General features: G+C 43.1%; 1 protein-coding gene across 9 annotated transcripts in view; it reads right to left on the reverse strand.

Annotated features, from left to right (window-relative positions):
• Positions 1 to 17,728, reverse strand: part of GALNT11 (polypeptide N-acetylgalactosaminyltransferase 11) — a 105,644-nt gene that overhangs the window by 53,460 nt on the left and 34,456 nt on the right. For 8 of the 9 annotated variants that reach the window (XR_012157629.2, XM_073334613.2, XM_073334612.2 and 5 more), the window contains 3 exons: positions 17,193 to 17,359; positions 6,577 to 6,702; positions 2,840 to 3,089 (listed from right to left, as the gene is read on the reverse strand). Coding sequence is in view for 8 of the 9 variants with exons in the window: in XM_073334613.2 (XP_073190714.1) it covers positions 2,840 to 3,089; positions 6,577 to 6,702; positions 17,193 to 17,359 (543 nt within the window). In the remaining variant the exon portion in view is untranslated. Of the gene's footprint in view, positions 1 to 813; positions 1,013 to 2,839; positions 3,090 to 6,576; positions 6,703 to 17,192; positions 17,360 to 17,728 lie in introns of those variants that run through there. The other variant, XM_073334615.1, reaches the window with a different exon arrangement.

Below are 17,728 nucleotides of genomic sequence, written 5' to 3' on the forward strand. Positions count from 1 at the left end.
GCATAAGTGCACTGCCACCCTGCCTAGTATCCAGTCAGGTTATATTTTTGTCTCTTTAGCTCTGACACAGTACCTACATTTTCTGGTTAACTGATTACGTTGCTCTGGATCTAAAATGTATGGATGTACTTGTTCATTATATGTACAAATGTACAGTGATGTGCGTACAAATCAAAATGATTATATATTTCCCTCTCATGAACAAAGGGCTAATATAGGCTGGTCCTGACCTGACTGGGGAAAAAATATATTCCAGTGTGCACTGTACTTTCTGGTATCACCTGAAGTAAGTAATAATTCCCTTTCTATGTGAAACAAGGATCAAGCTTAAAGTATGCAGTCCAGTAAACCTAATGAGGTGTAATTAAATTATTTATCTTGTCTCACAAACTGAATTTAAAATCAGGAGTACTGATGTTTCATCATTAATAAAATCATCAGGTTATCCCCCAATTGTTATAACTCTTCTACAGTTGAGTATTTGTTCTTGCCGGAGGTTTTCCAGCTCTTTGTCCCTTCTATGCACTGCCTCTTATGTAGCATTTTTACTGTGTCAATATATTTTGTAAAAAGAAAAGGAGTACTTGTGGCACCTTAGAGACTGACAATTTCTTTTTGCGAATACAGACTAACACAGCTGCTACTCTGAAACCAATATATTTTGTAAACATCTGAACGTTAGTTACTATTCTACAACCTACATCCTAAATTGTTCCTGTATGACCAATACCTCTTTTTATAAGCAGGAAGTCCCTGTCTGCTGTTGCCCTGGCAAAGTGTAAGGCGCAGAGACGGGGGGAGGAAAGAGCAGTCCATGCAAACATGCCATGTGGCAGTGGCTAAAGACAGGCATTCCACAATCCTAGTCAGTAAAAATGCAATAAAAGAATCCAGGGTAAGCAGCCCTAAGTCTGGATTCCCTTGTTTGTTCTGACATGGTCTTCTGCTGTAGGATTTGTCCCTCTAACATCTGGGTAGAGAAGAATCCAGCACATTTGGATTATGAAGGTTTCTAAATAGATGACAAAACAAAAGACTTTCCATTAGGTGGAAAGTGATATTCAGAGATTTTAAAAAACAAACTTTTAGAATATTGTTTAAGCAATGTGAGAGCTTCTCTAAATGGGGAAGTCACTCTCAAACTCAGGAAATTTAGTCACTGTAGATGATGGGACTCCATTTAAGTACCAACATTGTCTTTGGGCTCAATCCCAGAATCCTTGGAAGACAGGCTGCTTTGCCTACACAGAGGACTGCATCTTCAGGCACATGGTGGATTATCTCTAACCAAGATTCCTAATTTAAAATTTTCTTTGATGGATCTCCTCCACTTTTCTCCCATGTGTCTTCTAACTTCAGAAATACCTGCAGTGATCTTTTCCCAAATAGATTCTTGCTGAGCCAGTTTATTAAGAAATACCATGAGAAGTTTCTTGGCTTCCTTAGGTCAAGCCTTTTGGTGGGAAAACCCGATGTGGAAAACCTGATGCACGGTCTTCAAACCAGTGTTGGAACAGCTTATGTCATCTCGAAGCATTGTTAATTCACATTCCAAGGGCAGAGGAGGACAAAAACACACAGCCAAGTTTCAGAGCCCATCCCAGCGATAAAATGTAATAAAGCACTAACATTCTGCCAGAAATTAGTTGAATTGTTTTGATTAAAGCTCCCTTTTTATGAAATCAACCTAGTATCAATGAATGGTGCTGGATTAACAGCCCGACAGACTGAAGACCTCTAAACTAGAGAACATATGCAACATATCAGCTTCTCCACATTGCTCTGCCAGCTTCAGCCTTGCTCTTGGAGGGATTCCCCTGCACAAGCCATTTCTACTGCAGTGCCTAACCAATATCTGCCCTCTCTGCTAAGACAATGTTTCCAAAGGTGGTGGCAATTTTATAACATGGACATGTCCAGTAGGAATTGGACTGATACTGTTTATTTCTGATAGGCCACCAGACACCTATTGTATAGTAGAAATATCAAAGAAGGTGCTGCCAAGTCCCAGTGCTCATCTTTTGCCTTGAAGAATGACCCTGGGAAGCACTTCAGGCCGGACTCCAAGGGTTGACCATAGAAAGGATGGATGATTTCAAAGTATTCGCCACAAAGCTTGATGGCGTGGCTAACGGTTTGAGGCAGCTTTTGCATCCGTGCACATTCAAGTAGAAAGCTTTATACCAAGATAAATGCTAAAATCTAAAAGAAAAAAATTTAAAAGACTATCTGAACGGAAAGAAGAGACTCTTGACATGAAAGCTTTTGAGAAAAACTGGTACAACAGTTCTATCATTGACCATGACATTTGCCTTCTTGTTACGAAAGAGAAGAATTTTCCAAAGCTAGCCTTTCGTTAACATTTGGCCACAAACGTTCCAGAGCTCATGCCAGATGGATACACAGCATATCACTATGGCACAGCTGATAATCAAAATAAGCATCATTAAGGCAAACATATAGCAATACATAGCTCTACTAATAAGGTACTGGATAATACATATTTACATACATACAGAATAGCCTGTAAACTCTTCAGGGTACAGACCATGTCTTATCTGTCTGTAGAGCACCATGGCAAACATGGTGCTATATAAATCTCTAAAAAGGTGTTTTTCTTGCCCTTTAAAAGCAGGCAAATTTGGCGAGGCTAGCCTTTTCCTGTTGTTAAAGTTTAATTTTCTCTTAAACTAACTCAATAAAAATGGAGACAGACCGACCCTTGGCAATGCAAGTCTCTGCTTTTAAAGCTACACATCTCATTTATGAGCTGGTCTCTATTTACCGCACGTTACTTATAATTGTCAACTTGCTTCCCAAGAGGCAGGCGAAATCTTACTTGATTGGCGCAGTGGCTCCCTCAGGTCCTTCTAATTCTGACAAAGGAACAAGATCCCATTTAAAGTGCAGACCCCAGTTAAACCCTCCACGCACAACGGGGGAAGAGCTGTAGATGAGCGTGTCAGCACTGATTATGTCAATCACGGGGCACACCACCGTTTTGCTGTCTTCTCTGATTGGCACCAGCAAAGGCTGTAACCACATCTCATTCACTTCACAGTGGCTGTCCAGGAACACCAGCACTTTTCCTGAGAAGAACAAAAAGCATAAAAAATATGCAGGTCTGTGAAAACACTAAATATATATACACAGATTATTTCTATCAGAGGACTGAAAGCATACACAACAGAGGGAGATGTCATCTCCTCTGGATTGGGATTATTATCTAAAGAAATCCACTAGGATATATTGCATTGTAAAGACAGCAGCACTTTTACAGGTATCAGTACTAAGTATATCAAATATAACTGGGGAAGGGGGGGCGGAATACAATTTCCAAATAAAACCTTGATGGTAGCAATCATCTCTGAGTCCGCTGCTGCTAAAGGGTTTCCTGCAGAGAAATCTTACTGTCTAGCCTGAAGGAGCAGAGTACAGAACTTAACTATCGACAATAATACTGATTACAAAGTAATGCATATGATTCTACATACACTGCACAGACTGCGAGAGCAGCACAGTTCATTAACAATAATGGGAAGCTCCCCTGCTGTAAGAATGAAACAACTCTTGTTCCGCCGTCACTCCAACAATTTTTAATTACTGCATTTATTCTGTTCTAGCTCCCATTAAAGTCCAAAGAAGTCCTTCCGCTGAGTTCCACGAGACCTGGATTAGGCCATTACTGCAGGTATTTTTTCGCAGCTCAAACAGATTCTCCACCACCCTGGCAAGGCCCAGAGGATTCTCTCCTATCACTATAAACCTCCACACCGATCCTCAAAAAGCCAAACAAAGGAAGCATCCCCTTGTCTGAGAGCTAGACATTAGTAGCCATAGGGGTGGAAGACTCTGAAGAGCTGATATCACAAGCCAATTAAGTACCAAAAAAAGACTATCAAAAAAGCTCCACAATGAGTGTTATGCAGTCTTACTCATGCAACAGAAGATCCGTGGAGACCAAAGGTGTAATGCAGGGGGAGGTAGTTGGAAGACACTCGTGGTCTGATAAGCATACAAGGAACCTCACATGAAGAAAACATCATTCATTCAGGTAGTTCACAGACAAACTAAGTTTCACATCATCAATCTTGACTATTCACATTTAAAGTAATTTCTCGCTCAAATGTGCAGTTATTCATAATATTTCCTTTGGCAGAGTTTCATATTTTGGTAAGCATTTTAACCAGATTCAGTGCTGTGTTGCCATATATACACACAAACTTTATATACATATATATATGTATGAAACAAATACACACAGAGACCACTTAAACTCAGAGTCTGACCACCAGTTTTATACTGGTGTATCACAGATCCATGGCGTTTAAGGCCACAAGAGACCATTATAATGATCTAGCCCTATCTCCTGCATAATACAGCCACAGAAACTCAGGCCTGTCAAGAGAAATTTGGGATCCCAGTGCATCATGTTTGCTAAGGTCCCCACCCCCTCCTATTTGATTTTACTTACACTTATGTTACAGACATTTTGGAGACCACCTTGAGCTCAGGGTCCAAGCACAATTGTCCCCTCTTTGTCCTCTCTCATCAGCCCTGTACCCAGTAATTCATGATGTAAGAGCAAAGTCAGGGCCAATATTATTAGGGACAGATTCTGTTAGTCTTACTCACATTAAATAGCACCCTACTCCTTGTAAGGGCCATTAGTTTGTGTGGGACTATTCACCACAATTAGAGATGCTAAAATCTGGACCACTGGGAATAAAGGAGAAGTCTCCAGGCTTAGTCAGTGTAAAAATTATTCTGAAATTTTATTTTAGAAGAGAAAAGTGATGTGATATTGGGATAATTGAGGAGAGATGGGAGAGGACTTGATACATATCATGGTGAAGAGTGGTATATGAACTAGATACAGATAGAGGTAACAAGCAATGTTCAAGCCAATAACCTAGGAACTTCAATAGTGGTTTTCTTTCTGGATCATGTTATTACAATGCTAACAAGTAACAGACTAATTTAGAAATTATCTTGTAGCACACAGTCTCTCACATGCCAAAGAATTTATCCATGATGTACATTAACATAAAATGTACCCTGGCTACATAAAGCACAGATATATTCTATCCCAATTAACTACTGTAATGACAACTGAAATACTACAGGTGAGAAGTAGCTCAGTCATGCATGTGAATTAGTAGCTTATTCAGGAGTCTTTCTAAAGTGCCTTAATGAGAAAGCAAAATACCTCACAGTTCAACAGCTGTCACTTGAGGCGAAGTATTCTGCATGTATGTTATCCAATATATAATGAGCTGGGCTCTTGGGTGGGAGAGAGAAAATCCTGCACTGTTTTACCAAGGTTCGTGAACCACTGTTGCTCTTCCCAATTAGAGCAAATTAATCTAAATGAACTGAGATGCATTTACTGCAAAAGTAAATTGCCTCACTGGTTTAATTTTGGTAAGATTTAAAAGGGACACCTGGGCCAATTGGGACCCAAAATTTAGGTTATATAAAAAGGCTGGTGGGGGGGGGTTGTTTTTCTAAAACACATGCACAGGCAAAATTCTTCCTTCACTTACACAGTGTAAATCTGCTGAAATTAATTGATTTATTCTAGATTTACATGCAAGTGAGGGCAGGCTCTGGCCAACACTGCTAAGTACCGACTGATCTTTGTGCCTCTTGTTTCTTGTAGGGGGAGCTAACACATATGAAGGGTGCTTAAAAGGTATTCAGGTAGCGGACTTCCTTCCCACAACTCAAGCTGAAAGCTTCAATTTATTTTCTTCATTAGCAAAAAAATTCTTTATTTTCCCATAAATGAAATCCCTGCTACTTGTAAGAAAACTAATCATACAGAACTTGTGTGAAATACAGTCTGTCAACACCACTTCTTATGACCAGCTACTTGAGCAGTCAGGTAAAGCCAGAGTCCTGATCTACTTTTGTTTTATAGGAAAACTGATCCCTAATCCTGCCCAGGTCTCCAAACTCAGCAAAGTGAAAGAATGATCATGTCCGGTGGCCACTTACTCTTCTCAAAGCTTCCCTTTCATTCATTATGTACTGAGTATGACTCTTTTGAAGGCACTTCATTTCTAGCAAGCTGCCATATCTTACATGGTGACAGCTTTACTTAAACAGTTAAACCTGTAAATGCACTTTAATGCAAAAGTTCTTAATGTATCAACTGCCACAGAATAAAGCTGGAGTAACTAAATACAAAATAAACACTGATAAATGTTGTAGGAAAGAGTACCAAGATGGCTCAGTGATTTTTATCTGAACTAACATGAGCTCAAACACACGTAAAAAACACGAAACAGTGAATAATAAGTGATGCCAAGGACTGACTTATAGGAAATCTGATTGATTCTCTGCCCCTTAGCCATCAAGAGATTGCTGCATAAGCTGTAAGTTCAGTCCACTAAAGGAAAGCAAGTGCATCACATCACTCATCATCATCCCCTTTACCTAACAAAAAGCCCTACTGATGATCACCATATGGACTATGTCAGATACTCCTTGGCTGAACGGATTGTGGCTACAACACAGCTGCTGCTTAGGTGTATGGAGAACATATTAAAGGAAAGAAAAGACAGGGTATACCTGTAGCATGAGATGCTCCAATCATTCTTCCTCGAATCAGCCCCTCTCGCTTTTCATTTCTTACCAGCTTTGTGTTTCTTGGAAGATTTTTTTTGATATATTCATCTAGGTCTTTTTTCAAATCAACTGCAAACAAGAGAACAAATACAGGAAGCCAATTTAGTCATAGCTTCACTGCAGTTGCATGTAGAGTAAAAACAGCAAAACTGTGTAGCATACAGAGTGATCAAAAACCTCCTTTAGATGTTAGTTGACAACCTTCAACATGAATTCTGTTCAATTTCAGTGAAGTCATTCCAGGTAGTACACCCAATCCCAAGACTCCTTGCCACTTTTTGTAGCTTTGCAATCATGTTATCCTATTAAGTGTTTCTCTTTTCCCCTGCTGCTGTGTGAGACATCCATGGAGACAAAATGGCAACTGGCTGTATAGGGAAAAGGATGGAACTGGCCAAGTGCTGTGTGCCGACAGCGTAGCCTATCATGCTGACCAATATTGTCTCAATGTTTCCTTGTTCCTGTATAGATCCATCTGTATCCACCAGCTGTCTCTTGTTTTATACTTAGATTGTAAGCTCTTTGGAGCAGAGACCATCTTGTTTTGCTCTGTGTTTGTACAGTACCAAGTACAATGAGGTCCTTGTCTATGACCGGGGTTTCTAGGTGCTAATAATAAAAAATTAATTAACACAAAAAGGAATATTTCTCTCTCTCTCTCATCTCTTTCCAATGTAGCTATTTTAGGTGTTATATCCACTATTGCTACAAATAACACTTTCAGACAGTTGTGTGATTTAAGTTAGCAGTGTCCTACAAAGATCACCACTCTAAAATAAACCTTAATGCCTTCGAGGGGGAAAACATCTATCAACAACTCAACAGGTATGGATAATGAAAGTATTGGTCCATTTTTTTCTCTGCTTTTGCAAAATAGTGTCTAAAAGATATGTCTCTAAGGTGCCACAAGTACTCCTTTTCTTTTTGCGAATACAGACTAACACGGCTGTTACTCTGAAACCTGTCATTATGCAAGGCACTGCATTTAGCCGTATGGAGTGGAAATCTATCAACTGCATGAAAAAACTTGTACAGATCTGTGTATATATAAAGTCTGCTGCAGTTTCCACGATATGCATCTGATGAAGTGAGCTGTAGCTCACAAAAGCTTATGCTCTAATAAATTGGTTAGTCTCTAAGGTGCCACAAGTACTCCTTTTCTTTTTGCGAAAGTAGTTTATGACTCCGATTGCACCTTTCCAGAACCCAAGGAGGATCAAAACACACTCCGGAAGAAGTACATGCTTTTGAAGGAGAGCAGAGATCATTATTACGGCCTGTAAGTACCACCTTAATACAAGTGTATAATGATGGTAAGAGGCATTGTACTTCCTCAGTCTTTTCAATGCCAACATTTCCCACGTAAAGGAAAGGCGGGCAGCAGGCTACTGTCATTGTGGGGAGGGACTGATGAAAGCCAGAATACTGGAGAAGAGTAACGGAGCACACAGAGACATGGAAAAGAACAAATGAAGTCACAGTGAAACAGCCAGCCAGCTGGGATATTACAAGGACCAGGGTTATGGAAGATTTTACAGAAGAGGAAGAAACATTGGAGTAGAAGTAGCGTAGTAGAGAGAAATCGCATCGGCCTGCTAGACATCAGTTATAAGAAGAGCAAAGTCATTGTCATCAGTGGAATGGATGAGGAGGGCAAAGCTGTGCGTTCTTACAAAGGACAAGGCAATTTTTTATCAAGGAGATGGTGAAGAAGCAAAAAGGAATTCCTGATACCATCTTTATATATTACAAAAACAGAACAGTGACCATACTGGGTCACACTATGGTCCATCTTGCCCAGCATCCGGTCTTGAACAGTAGCCTATACCAGAGCTTCGGGGGAGCACACAGAATAGAGCTATTACAGAGTAACCCACCCATCTTCACTCCTGGCTTCCTAGGGATGTCTACACTGCAACGTAAATCCGTGCTTGAGCTCGGACTCCAGCCTAAACACACCCTCTTCCGTCTACACTGCATTGCACTAACCCAGGGCTCAGACCCAGTTTGAGTCAAGCCGGGAGCCAGGGTCTGAGCCCTATTGCTTTGCAGTATAGATGCAGCCCTGCTTGACTCGGGTTCTGGGAATCATCTAGAAGTATCCCACAATTCCATGGGACAACTTCTTTAGTACTTTCTATCCCAACAACCTGCAATCCACTCTACTGAAAAAAGAACTTACACACACACACACACACGCCCATTGGCAAATGGTGGCAGTCCAGGTCAGCATTCACCCCTTCTCTTCCGATCACCAATCTGCAAGCACACCATCAGAGAGCCTCCTGGGTTTGCAACGGAGAGCGAACCAATCGAGCCTTTGCAAAGCAAGCTGCTTCCTCATCATGGGAGCACTGCCAGATTTTGACGAACCTCTGGTGCAAAGCCCGTAAAACTGTGGACTTCAGAAAAATCACCAGGAATGACTAGGCATAGTAGCAGATAGTTAAAAAGCTGTCAGCTCTGCAGATTTTCCGGACAGGTGATCAGTGCAGAGAGCGCATTAGGAGGCTGAAGAGCAAGTACTGGAAGACCAGGGACAAGAACCGCACGTCGGGCAACTTGACCATTTTATGAGGACTTTGACTGGGTCCTGGGCAGTGCGCCCAGCACGGAGCCAACCATGGTTCACAATGACCTGGTCAGCCAGGATGATGCCCTGCTGGCCCTTGAATCCAGCATGAAGGCTGACAGGAACCAGCAGCAGGCTCCCAGTGAACAACATGAAGTGACTTTAAATGAAAACAGTCCCAGAGCAGGCCGTGGATGAGGCTCAACTGCAAATTCTCAGTCCCTACTTGGAAGAACTCTTTGATCCTCTCCCATGGAACAGCCTGCTGCTGAGCCTGCAGAGAACCTGGTGGAGACAGAAGCTGCCCCAGAGCCTGAGAAGTGTCTGACTTGAAGTGCACTGCTACAGTAATGGAGGGGCTTCTGCTGTAAGAAGCAATGCAAAAATGATAAGACCCAGCTTCCAATGTTTAGCCACTAATGGCTGACCGTATCACAGCAGCCAGGCCTCCCCAATCCCACTCTTCCTCCTCCCAAACCAACACATGGAGCTCAAAATGGTGATCTGGAATTTCAAACACTCATTTTAACTGTCTCAGAGGTTTGCTAGGGTCATTCGTGTTTTCCTGTCAATAAGAAGGTATTTGCCACTCTGTAATCACTCCTCCTGGGCGAGGGAGAGGGAGAGAGTGAGTGAGTGAGCGTGTGTGCATGCGTGCGCTATTTCCAAATCTAGTCCATTTCAGTTCGAGTGTACTGTCAGTTATTTCCCAGAACTGTGCCGGGTGGAGTAAAGAGGCATGTTTGTGTGCAGCCATAACAGGGTAAGCCACGTGTGAGCTAACACAGTATCATGTTAATTCCCTCATGGCTGCTGACCCAACCCTGGCTGCTGATAGCTGCAAACTCTTCCTGAAACAAGAACTCCTGGTAATTAGTCACACTGCCGGGAAGAGCATATTTTCCAAGCCCCTCAATATAGCTGACTAGCTCACTCCACTCACAGATGTGCTGTTCAGTGACTATTAGTTGGAATACTTCTGCTGCATACACTGCAGGTTTTCCTCCAGCAGCTTGGAACAACATCTCCCTTTGCCAATAGAGCACCACAAAAACTGTTATGTCTTCCAAAATACGAAAGGCCTGAAGTGACAGAAAAAACCTTTGCAGAGAGGGCACTAAACACCCCTTCATATGGTAATTAGTTATGAAATTTTTATGAAACAGAATAAAGGTTATAATTTTAACCTTACCATTGTCTCTGCACTTCTGTAACTGCAATTAACCGGGCTGTGTCCAGAGACAGTATGAGGACTGATGCATCCCCTTCACAATATGTGTTGGTTCAGTTTAGGAATGTTACATTTTATGCCCTTGAAATTCCACAATAATTAACTTTGTGCTCCTCCACGGAGCTACTTTAGACAATAACCCTCTGTGTCTTGTCCTATTTCAGGCCCCTCAACATCTATTGCCTTCCATTCTTCAGGAACTCCATCCCTGGCCCAATGTACCTTTCCCAGACCGTTCCAAAAGGAAGAGTTTCCATGATGAAATTATGATTGATGCTCTTGAGAGGATAGACCAGCAGGTCTAGTACCCGAAGAAGAGGGACAAAAGATGGGAACAACGGCCCACTGACAGGCAGGAGGAAAGTGAGGCTCACCACCCAGGTAAAGGACAGGTTTTCAGCAAGGGAGCTGGCGCTTGCAAAGCAGTTCCCGGAACATGAACAGTGGCTAAGGGAGGAGGACAGAGCTCACAGAGGACTGTTTCAGCAACTTGTTTCCATAATGGCAGCAAGAGCTCCGACACCTGCAGCCTCTCTCACATCATGCCATGATGCCCAAACATCCCCTTAGCCCAGCAGTAGCTTGGACTACTCCATGTTGGGGTGGCCCATGCGTTCAGGACTCATGAGAGAGGCTGGGCAATACAACTAAACCCCACGCAGCCTTCCTTCTTCCAGATCCCCTCCCCTGCTTCCAAATGAGGGGGAAAACATGTAAAGAAGGGAAAAGAACTGGGGGCAGGGGGGGACACATAGGGGGATTGTGTCAGGTCTTAACTATTTCCTACCTGGGGGGAGAGGGGGGAGCGGAGTGCTGTTGATGTGGCAGCTGCCCTGCCCAAATGACTGAGTGGTTTTCTGCTTTAAGATGTGTTTACAAATAAAACCTTATGTTTTCAAGGAAGTTTACTGTTATCACTGCACCACATCATACAACCATGATTTGAGATGATAAAGCTAAAATCATGTTCGGGACCAATTAAGCATTAGTAAACAAACAGTGTTCCTCTATTTAACTAGGTGGAGCAATTCACATTTCAATAAAATTCATTTGTACAGCCTTTGTACCCCCACCCCCCGTCTAACCAAATTCGTTATTCATCATGTCATTCAGACTTACATTGCATAGCAATCAAGCCCATGCTCCTCCCAAGCACTGCCCCCCGTTCCAAAAAATTAATGAGCCAGGTTTCCCCCACAAGCACATTTGTACAGGTACTATTCCCCCGCCTCCTTTGGGCCATGTCAGTTCATAACATGAGAACATAAAGCATCCCTGACTTGCTGCCCGGGTGCAGGCAGCTCCTGCAGCGGTAGCTGCACCTTCTGGCTGAGGGTACCAATCTACAGTACCCTCCCTGTCATGGGTCCATTCAAGGGGAAATGGCACACCTCTGGCTTCACACAGTTGTGACAAGCACAGCAAGCCACAGTGATGTGGACAGCGCTGGTGACACTGGCATCCAAATGGGTCTGTAGACATCTCCAACAGGATTTTCATCTGACAAAAGTACATTCACCAATCATTCTACAAGTGCTGAGAGTGTAATTAAACCCTCTTTTGCCAGGTCCTCTGCAATCTGGATAAGTTTTCATAAGCCCAGGCAAAAAGGGGTACGTGGGGTCCCCCTGAATAACAGTGGGGACAGTATCACTGTTTATGTCAATGTCATTTGGTGGGAACAGTTTCCCAGCCTATTCATGAATGTATACTCCCAAACGGTAAAAAAAACCCTGGCATCATGACTTTTCCTGTGAAGACCACACTGACATCCATAAATCTGCCTCTGTGGTCCACCAGTGGCTGCATAACAATGGAGTAGGAGCCTTTGCAATTTACGTACTCAGGTACTCCTTGAGGAGGGCAAATGAGTCCCATCAACGGCCTGGCGCAATTAGGAAACCCCATTCACTGAAAGCCACCAATTACCTCTGGAATAGCTTTAATGCCTACCTCCTCAGGGTAAACCACATGCCTCGTTGCCTCAGAAGCCACAGCCCCCCACTCTACTCTCCATCAACTTTCCAACCCCAACTAGCTGGCAACAGATCCTCCTCTTCCTCCTGCTGCTCCATCAGGAAATTCATCAGGTAGCTTTTGTGAAACAGAAAATACCATCGATATGTCCACCAGCGCCTCATGGATGCTCTGCCAGTTTCCTGACACTGGAGCAAACGTGCAAGCAAGAGAAGTTCATGAAAAGGCACCTCCTCCATGTTGTTGGCTCTTGTAGCTTGGAAAGCACAGACCAAAATGACGGGTTGGCAGGCTGTGTTGGAGGCTGTTCAAACTTCCTGCAACATGCAGGGCAGGCAGTAAAGTTTTTCCACAATGCACCATGGTCCTAGGGCTAGACTGGGGGTGAGGGGGTGCTAGGGACTCTGAGATATGGTTATTTTGACTGGAGTCTGTGCACTGTGGTGTGGTTGCCAGAGCCCCAGAGCTCTAGGGTAAGAAAACCCTTAAAATAGGGTTTAATTACAATGTAGATGCTCAAAGCCCAGGGTTCCCCCCTAACATGGGTCAGTGGACTCAAGTCCCACTAACCCTGAGCTTACATCGCCATGTAGACATACCCTTAGAGAGACATGGTGGGTGAGGTAATATCTTTTATTGGACCAACTTCTTTTGGCAAGAGAGACGAGCATACACAGAGCTCTCTCTCAGTCTGGAAAACATACTCATTGTCACAGCTAAATACAAGGTGGAACAGATTATTTAACGTAAGTAGTTAGCACATTTCAAAAGGATCATTCAAGATGAAGTGGCCAGTTAACAATTTTCCCATCATAGGGGAGCAATGAAGGCGGGGGGGGAGGGGGAGGCAGCTGAAAGGGAAGAGGAGTTGTTAGTGGGTTATAGATGGCTGTAATAAGCCATATACCCAGTATCTCTATTCAGTCCATGCTTTTTAGTGTCTAGCAACGTTATGAATTTAAGCTCCCAGACTCATCTTTCAAAGGTGTGCAGATTTCCTCCAAGAACGAGGACTGAGAGGTCACATATAGAGAGAATAATCACTTTGTGAAGTGTTCGTCTACAGGTGATTGGCTGTTTTTGTCTTATTTTCCTGTATGAGTTCATTCAAAAGCATAGTGATTGTGTGATTTCACCCACAGAGTTATTATTGGGGCATTTATTGCACTGGATGAGGTACACCACATTTGTCACAGATATGTGTACAACCTATGGATCTTGAAAGGTGTGCCGATTGTCATAGCTATGGAAATATGTCTACAGGTTTTGCATCTGTTGTTCTGGCAGAATTTGGTGCTGTTTTGAATTGGTGTCCCCCGGTCTGTGGGGAGCAAGCTCATCATTAGACACAAGGAGAGAGCTGGTGGCTTCTGGCAGTTAGAGGTTTAGGGTCACCCCAAGCATGGGGTTGCGTCCCTGACCATCTTGCCTAATAGATGGATGCAGGGGCATTGGAACAATTTTCATGGTGGGGGTGCTGAAAGTGGAAAGTACCTGCACCTCTAGTTCCAGCACCCCTGGATGTATGTGGAGGGCAAAACTGTACATTCACATGAAGAACTAGGCATTTCTTTATAAGGGAGATAGTGAAAAAACAAAAGGCATTCCAGCTATTATCTTTACATATTATGAGACTTCAGTAAAGTCTTGTGGATAGTGGATAGGGAGGAAAAGCTGTGGAATACTATGACATCATCCAAGACAGTGAATATATTGGAAGAGCAATATCTTTTGACTAAAGCCCTCTTAAAACTTCTAGGAGAGACACCTGCTGAGTAAATCAAAGGTCCCTATGCTGTCTGCCTCAAGGATGCTATCTGTCCCCGGTCTTAAATATGGTACAATGTGCTAAGGAAGGAGTAAGAGAGATGGTTTTGAAGGAAATCGTATAGAGAGTTAGGGATACTCAACATGCATCATCCCAATAATACTATATAAATGAGTGAGACAGGGCTGCACAAAAACAGAAGGACTTATGAACAGGAACAAAAACTATTGCCTAAACTATTCTTCATTTGATCTAGTATCCCAAGGCAGAGATAGCTATGAGGTTACAGGAAATGGAGAACTCACATGATGAAATTAAATTAGGAAAGGTTAAACATCAAAATTAACAGAGTGAGGACAAAGGCTTCATGTGAGGCTCTGGGGGCAGGGGAGAGTAGCAAAAAATGCTCCCACCTTTCCCAATCCCCAGAAGTCCTGGTCCTGCCAAGAAGAAAACAGAACAGCAAATCACTACCCCTACACTACATGGCTGAAGTGATTAGCGGAAGATTGTGTGTGCCCCCCTGGACAGTCTCTGAAAACAGTGGAATACAAAAGGTTAGGCCCCAGGGAACCCCTGGAAGGCTTTTTAAGGTAACTTCTGGAACAGAGGTTTAAGACTACCTTGGTGTCTCTTTCCCCACTAGAGAGGTTCTTTAGCCTTCTTGTAAGCAGGGCAGGCTGATTTTGTCTGTCACAGCACCCAAAAGCCACCTCTGCCCCTGAAGAAGAGCTTCTCCCCTCATTCAGGCAAGCAAGGGAGCTCTGGAAATCAACTCCAGCCACTATCGTGCTCTGCTGAGGTAGTTGAGGCTTCTCTTCGTGAGAAAGCAGAAAAGTGGCTTTAGGACAGTGTGGGACAGCTGCATGGCAAGAGGCCCAGCTGAGGAAGATACTTCCCCACTTCATTCTCATCTCTTTGGTCTCTTCTTCTCAAGGGAAGAATGGCACCAGCCAAAGTCATGGAGGTCACCTTCTTCTGTGCTGCATTTAGTAAGGTAGGGATTAAATCACAGAAGGAGGGAAGGTAGCCTAGAGAGAGGGGGAAAATCCTGGATGAAGATCAACAGATAGGATGATAGCCAGAGTGAGTGAAGAGGAGGAACCCAGCCCCTGAATGGTTTCCAGCAGAGACATAGAAAAGCTTCTTTAGTGTATAGGGCATTTTAAATTGTTCATGTGTGTAAGGAACTTATTGAGGGGAAACCCAAATTCAAAGACATGAGCTATACATGACAGAATATAAGGCTAAGCAGCAGACCATGTCAGGTACTCCAGGTCGGAGACTATCCTTGTCCTGAAGAGCTAAACAAACAAGACAAAAGGTAGGAGAAAGAAGGTACTATCATCTCCATTTTATACCAGTTAATGAAGGCACAGAGGAATTTGGTGATTTACCCAAGACCACACAAGAAATCTGTACAGAGCCAGGGACTGAAGTTCTGGTCCAGGGTCTTAATGAGAAAACCACCCCTGCTCTCTTTTATTTGTGAAATTTCTTCCATTAGAAGAAAGTATCAATGTCATCGTTAGTTTGTTACACTATCAATGAGAGAGTGCACCAATCCTTTTGTTTGAAGAAATCTCACCCCATTCTCCAGCCACTTGAGCCTGGTTTAAAATTAGAAATATTAGCATGACCACACCAAGGCTTTGAGACTAACTAGGCTTTCAAAATAACTACATACCAAAAGAGTAGCAGGGTCAGAGGGCTTGGTTAGCAAGGAAGGATGTTTATGTTTAGTCAGTGCCATATTTGAAGACTTAATTTTGAGGTAAGTTTACTGCTGAACTTAAAGGCTCTGAAACTTGAAAGCAGTAAGTTGTGCCAGAAACTCTGTGGTGTGGGATGCACATTCCTTCCAAATCTCAAGAGGACAACCTCGAAACAGGCATTTAAACATTAAGCATGCTTATTGGCAAAGGACAGAGTATTTAATCCTAGTTCTCTCTCCAACTTTAACATTTGCTCTGACCCAATAGAAACAAATTAGCTTTGTAACAAGAAGGGAATTCCATTCTAAACCATACAGATGTAATCAGCCTCACAAAGACAAGAGAGTTTAAAGCCTGAAATCAGATGGTGATAAACAGGAGGAGTTAATTATGTAGATTAAAAAAGGATCAGATGAAAGAGATACATAAGGCTGCAGATGTTTATACAGCAAGAAAATAGGAAGCACACACAATGCTGCTGTAATTGCTGTTTATACAGACATATTTCTCAGCTGCTGCTTAGCTTTTCAAATGCCAGAATGCTTCCAAGTTAGTGGCTTATTTTGATTTGCAGAGCGTGCTAAAGAAAAGGGCTGGCGCATGATCTTTAAACCACAGACAAATATTTGACAACTCATTCTGCCAGACCTACCCGCTTTAGGGGCCCCACCACTGCACTGACCCCTTTCCAGTTTCCTAGGGCCAGACAGCTGCTCCGTCAAAAGCTAGTGAAAACCACTCCCCGGGGCAACCTCAAGGTTGCCCAAGAGTAATGCACAGCATTCCCAGCCCAAAAGCTGGACTCTGCTCCCAAGTACACCACACCACCACTGAATTGATGAGCTGGCAGAAATCACATACTATATCTACAATGCTACAGCCACTTATATGGCCACACAAACAACTGCGAGGCACAGGACTGTGTATAAGCAACTCTTTTTCAGTAGTAAATATAGGCTTGTGGAGAGTTTGGGCCTGAAGAATATATTCTTAGAGCATCTGCATAAGCCATTCTAAACACCAGGCTGGCCCAGCAAACTTTCCTATATATTGTCATAGGTTATGCATAGCTCAGCTGATCCCAGCTGCTTAAATCTTCACTATTATTGACATTAACACATAACTAGTTGGCCCAAGTGAAGTTTAAAAACCTAACTATTTTGAATGGTCATGTCTACACGATACATGGTTTATTGATAAAAGCACAGGAAGAGACAGGAAAGCCGAACGTCTCCAGTAGGTGCAAGCATAGATGTGCAACGCCAGCACAAATGCATTACTGAGATTGTCACTCACCCAGTTCACTGTTGTCATCCACCAAGATAATTTCATGAAGGAGATATGCTGGAGTGCGATCCAGTACGCTATGTACTGTCCGAAGCAAAGCAGAAAATGCTTCGTTATAGAAACAGATAACTATGCTGGCAAACGGTAAATCAGAAGGGTAGGACTTTTCTCTGCACCTACAAACAAAAGACACACTTATGTTCAATGTACATCTGTACAGGACTGCGCCTCCTGACAAAGCTCCATAAACAGCAACACTAATACTGTATTAGAAATTGTTCTCTTACATTTCAGTGTTACGCTCAGGGCATGTCTACACTATAAACTTAAGCCAACCTAGGTTAGGTCAATTTACAGCCACCACGGTAATTACTGCAGTGGCTCGTGTCCACACTGCCCTCTTTCTGTCAGTGGTGCACATCCTCACCAGAAGCACTTCCACCAACTTAAGAGGGGCAGCGTGGGGGGCTGAAAGCCAGGGCTCTCAGCTCCATGTGCAGCTCCCCACCAGGAGCCCAGCTTCCCCTGCCCCCCCCCCGACATCT

The sequence above is a fragment of the Lepidochelys kempii genome, chromosome 2, assembly GCF_965140285.1.
Source record: "Lepidochelys kempii isolate rLepKem1 chromosome 2, rLepKem1.hap1, whole genome shotgun sequence".
Taxonomy (NCBI): domain Eukaryota; kingdom Metazoa; phylum Chordata; order Testudines; family Cheloniidae; genus Lepidochelys; species Lepidochelys kempii.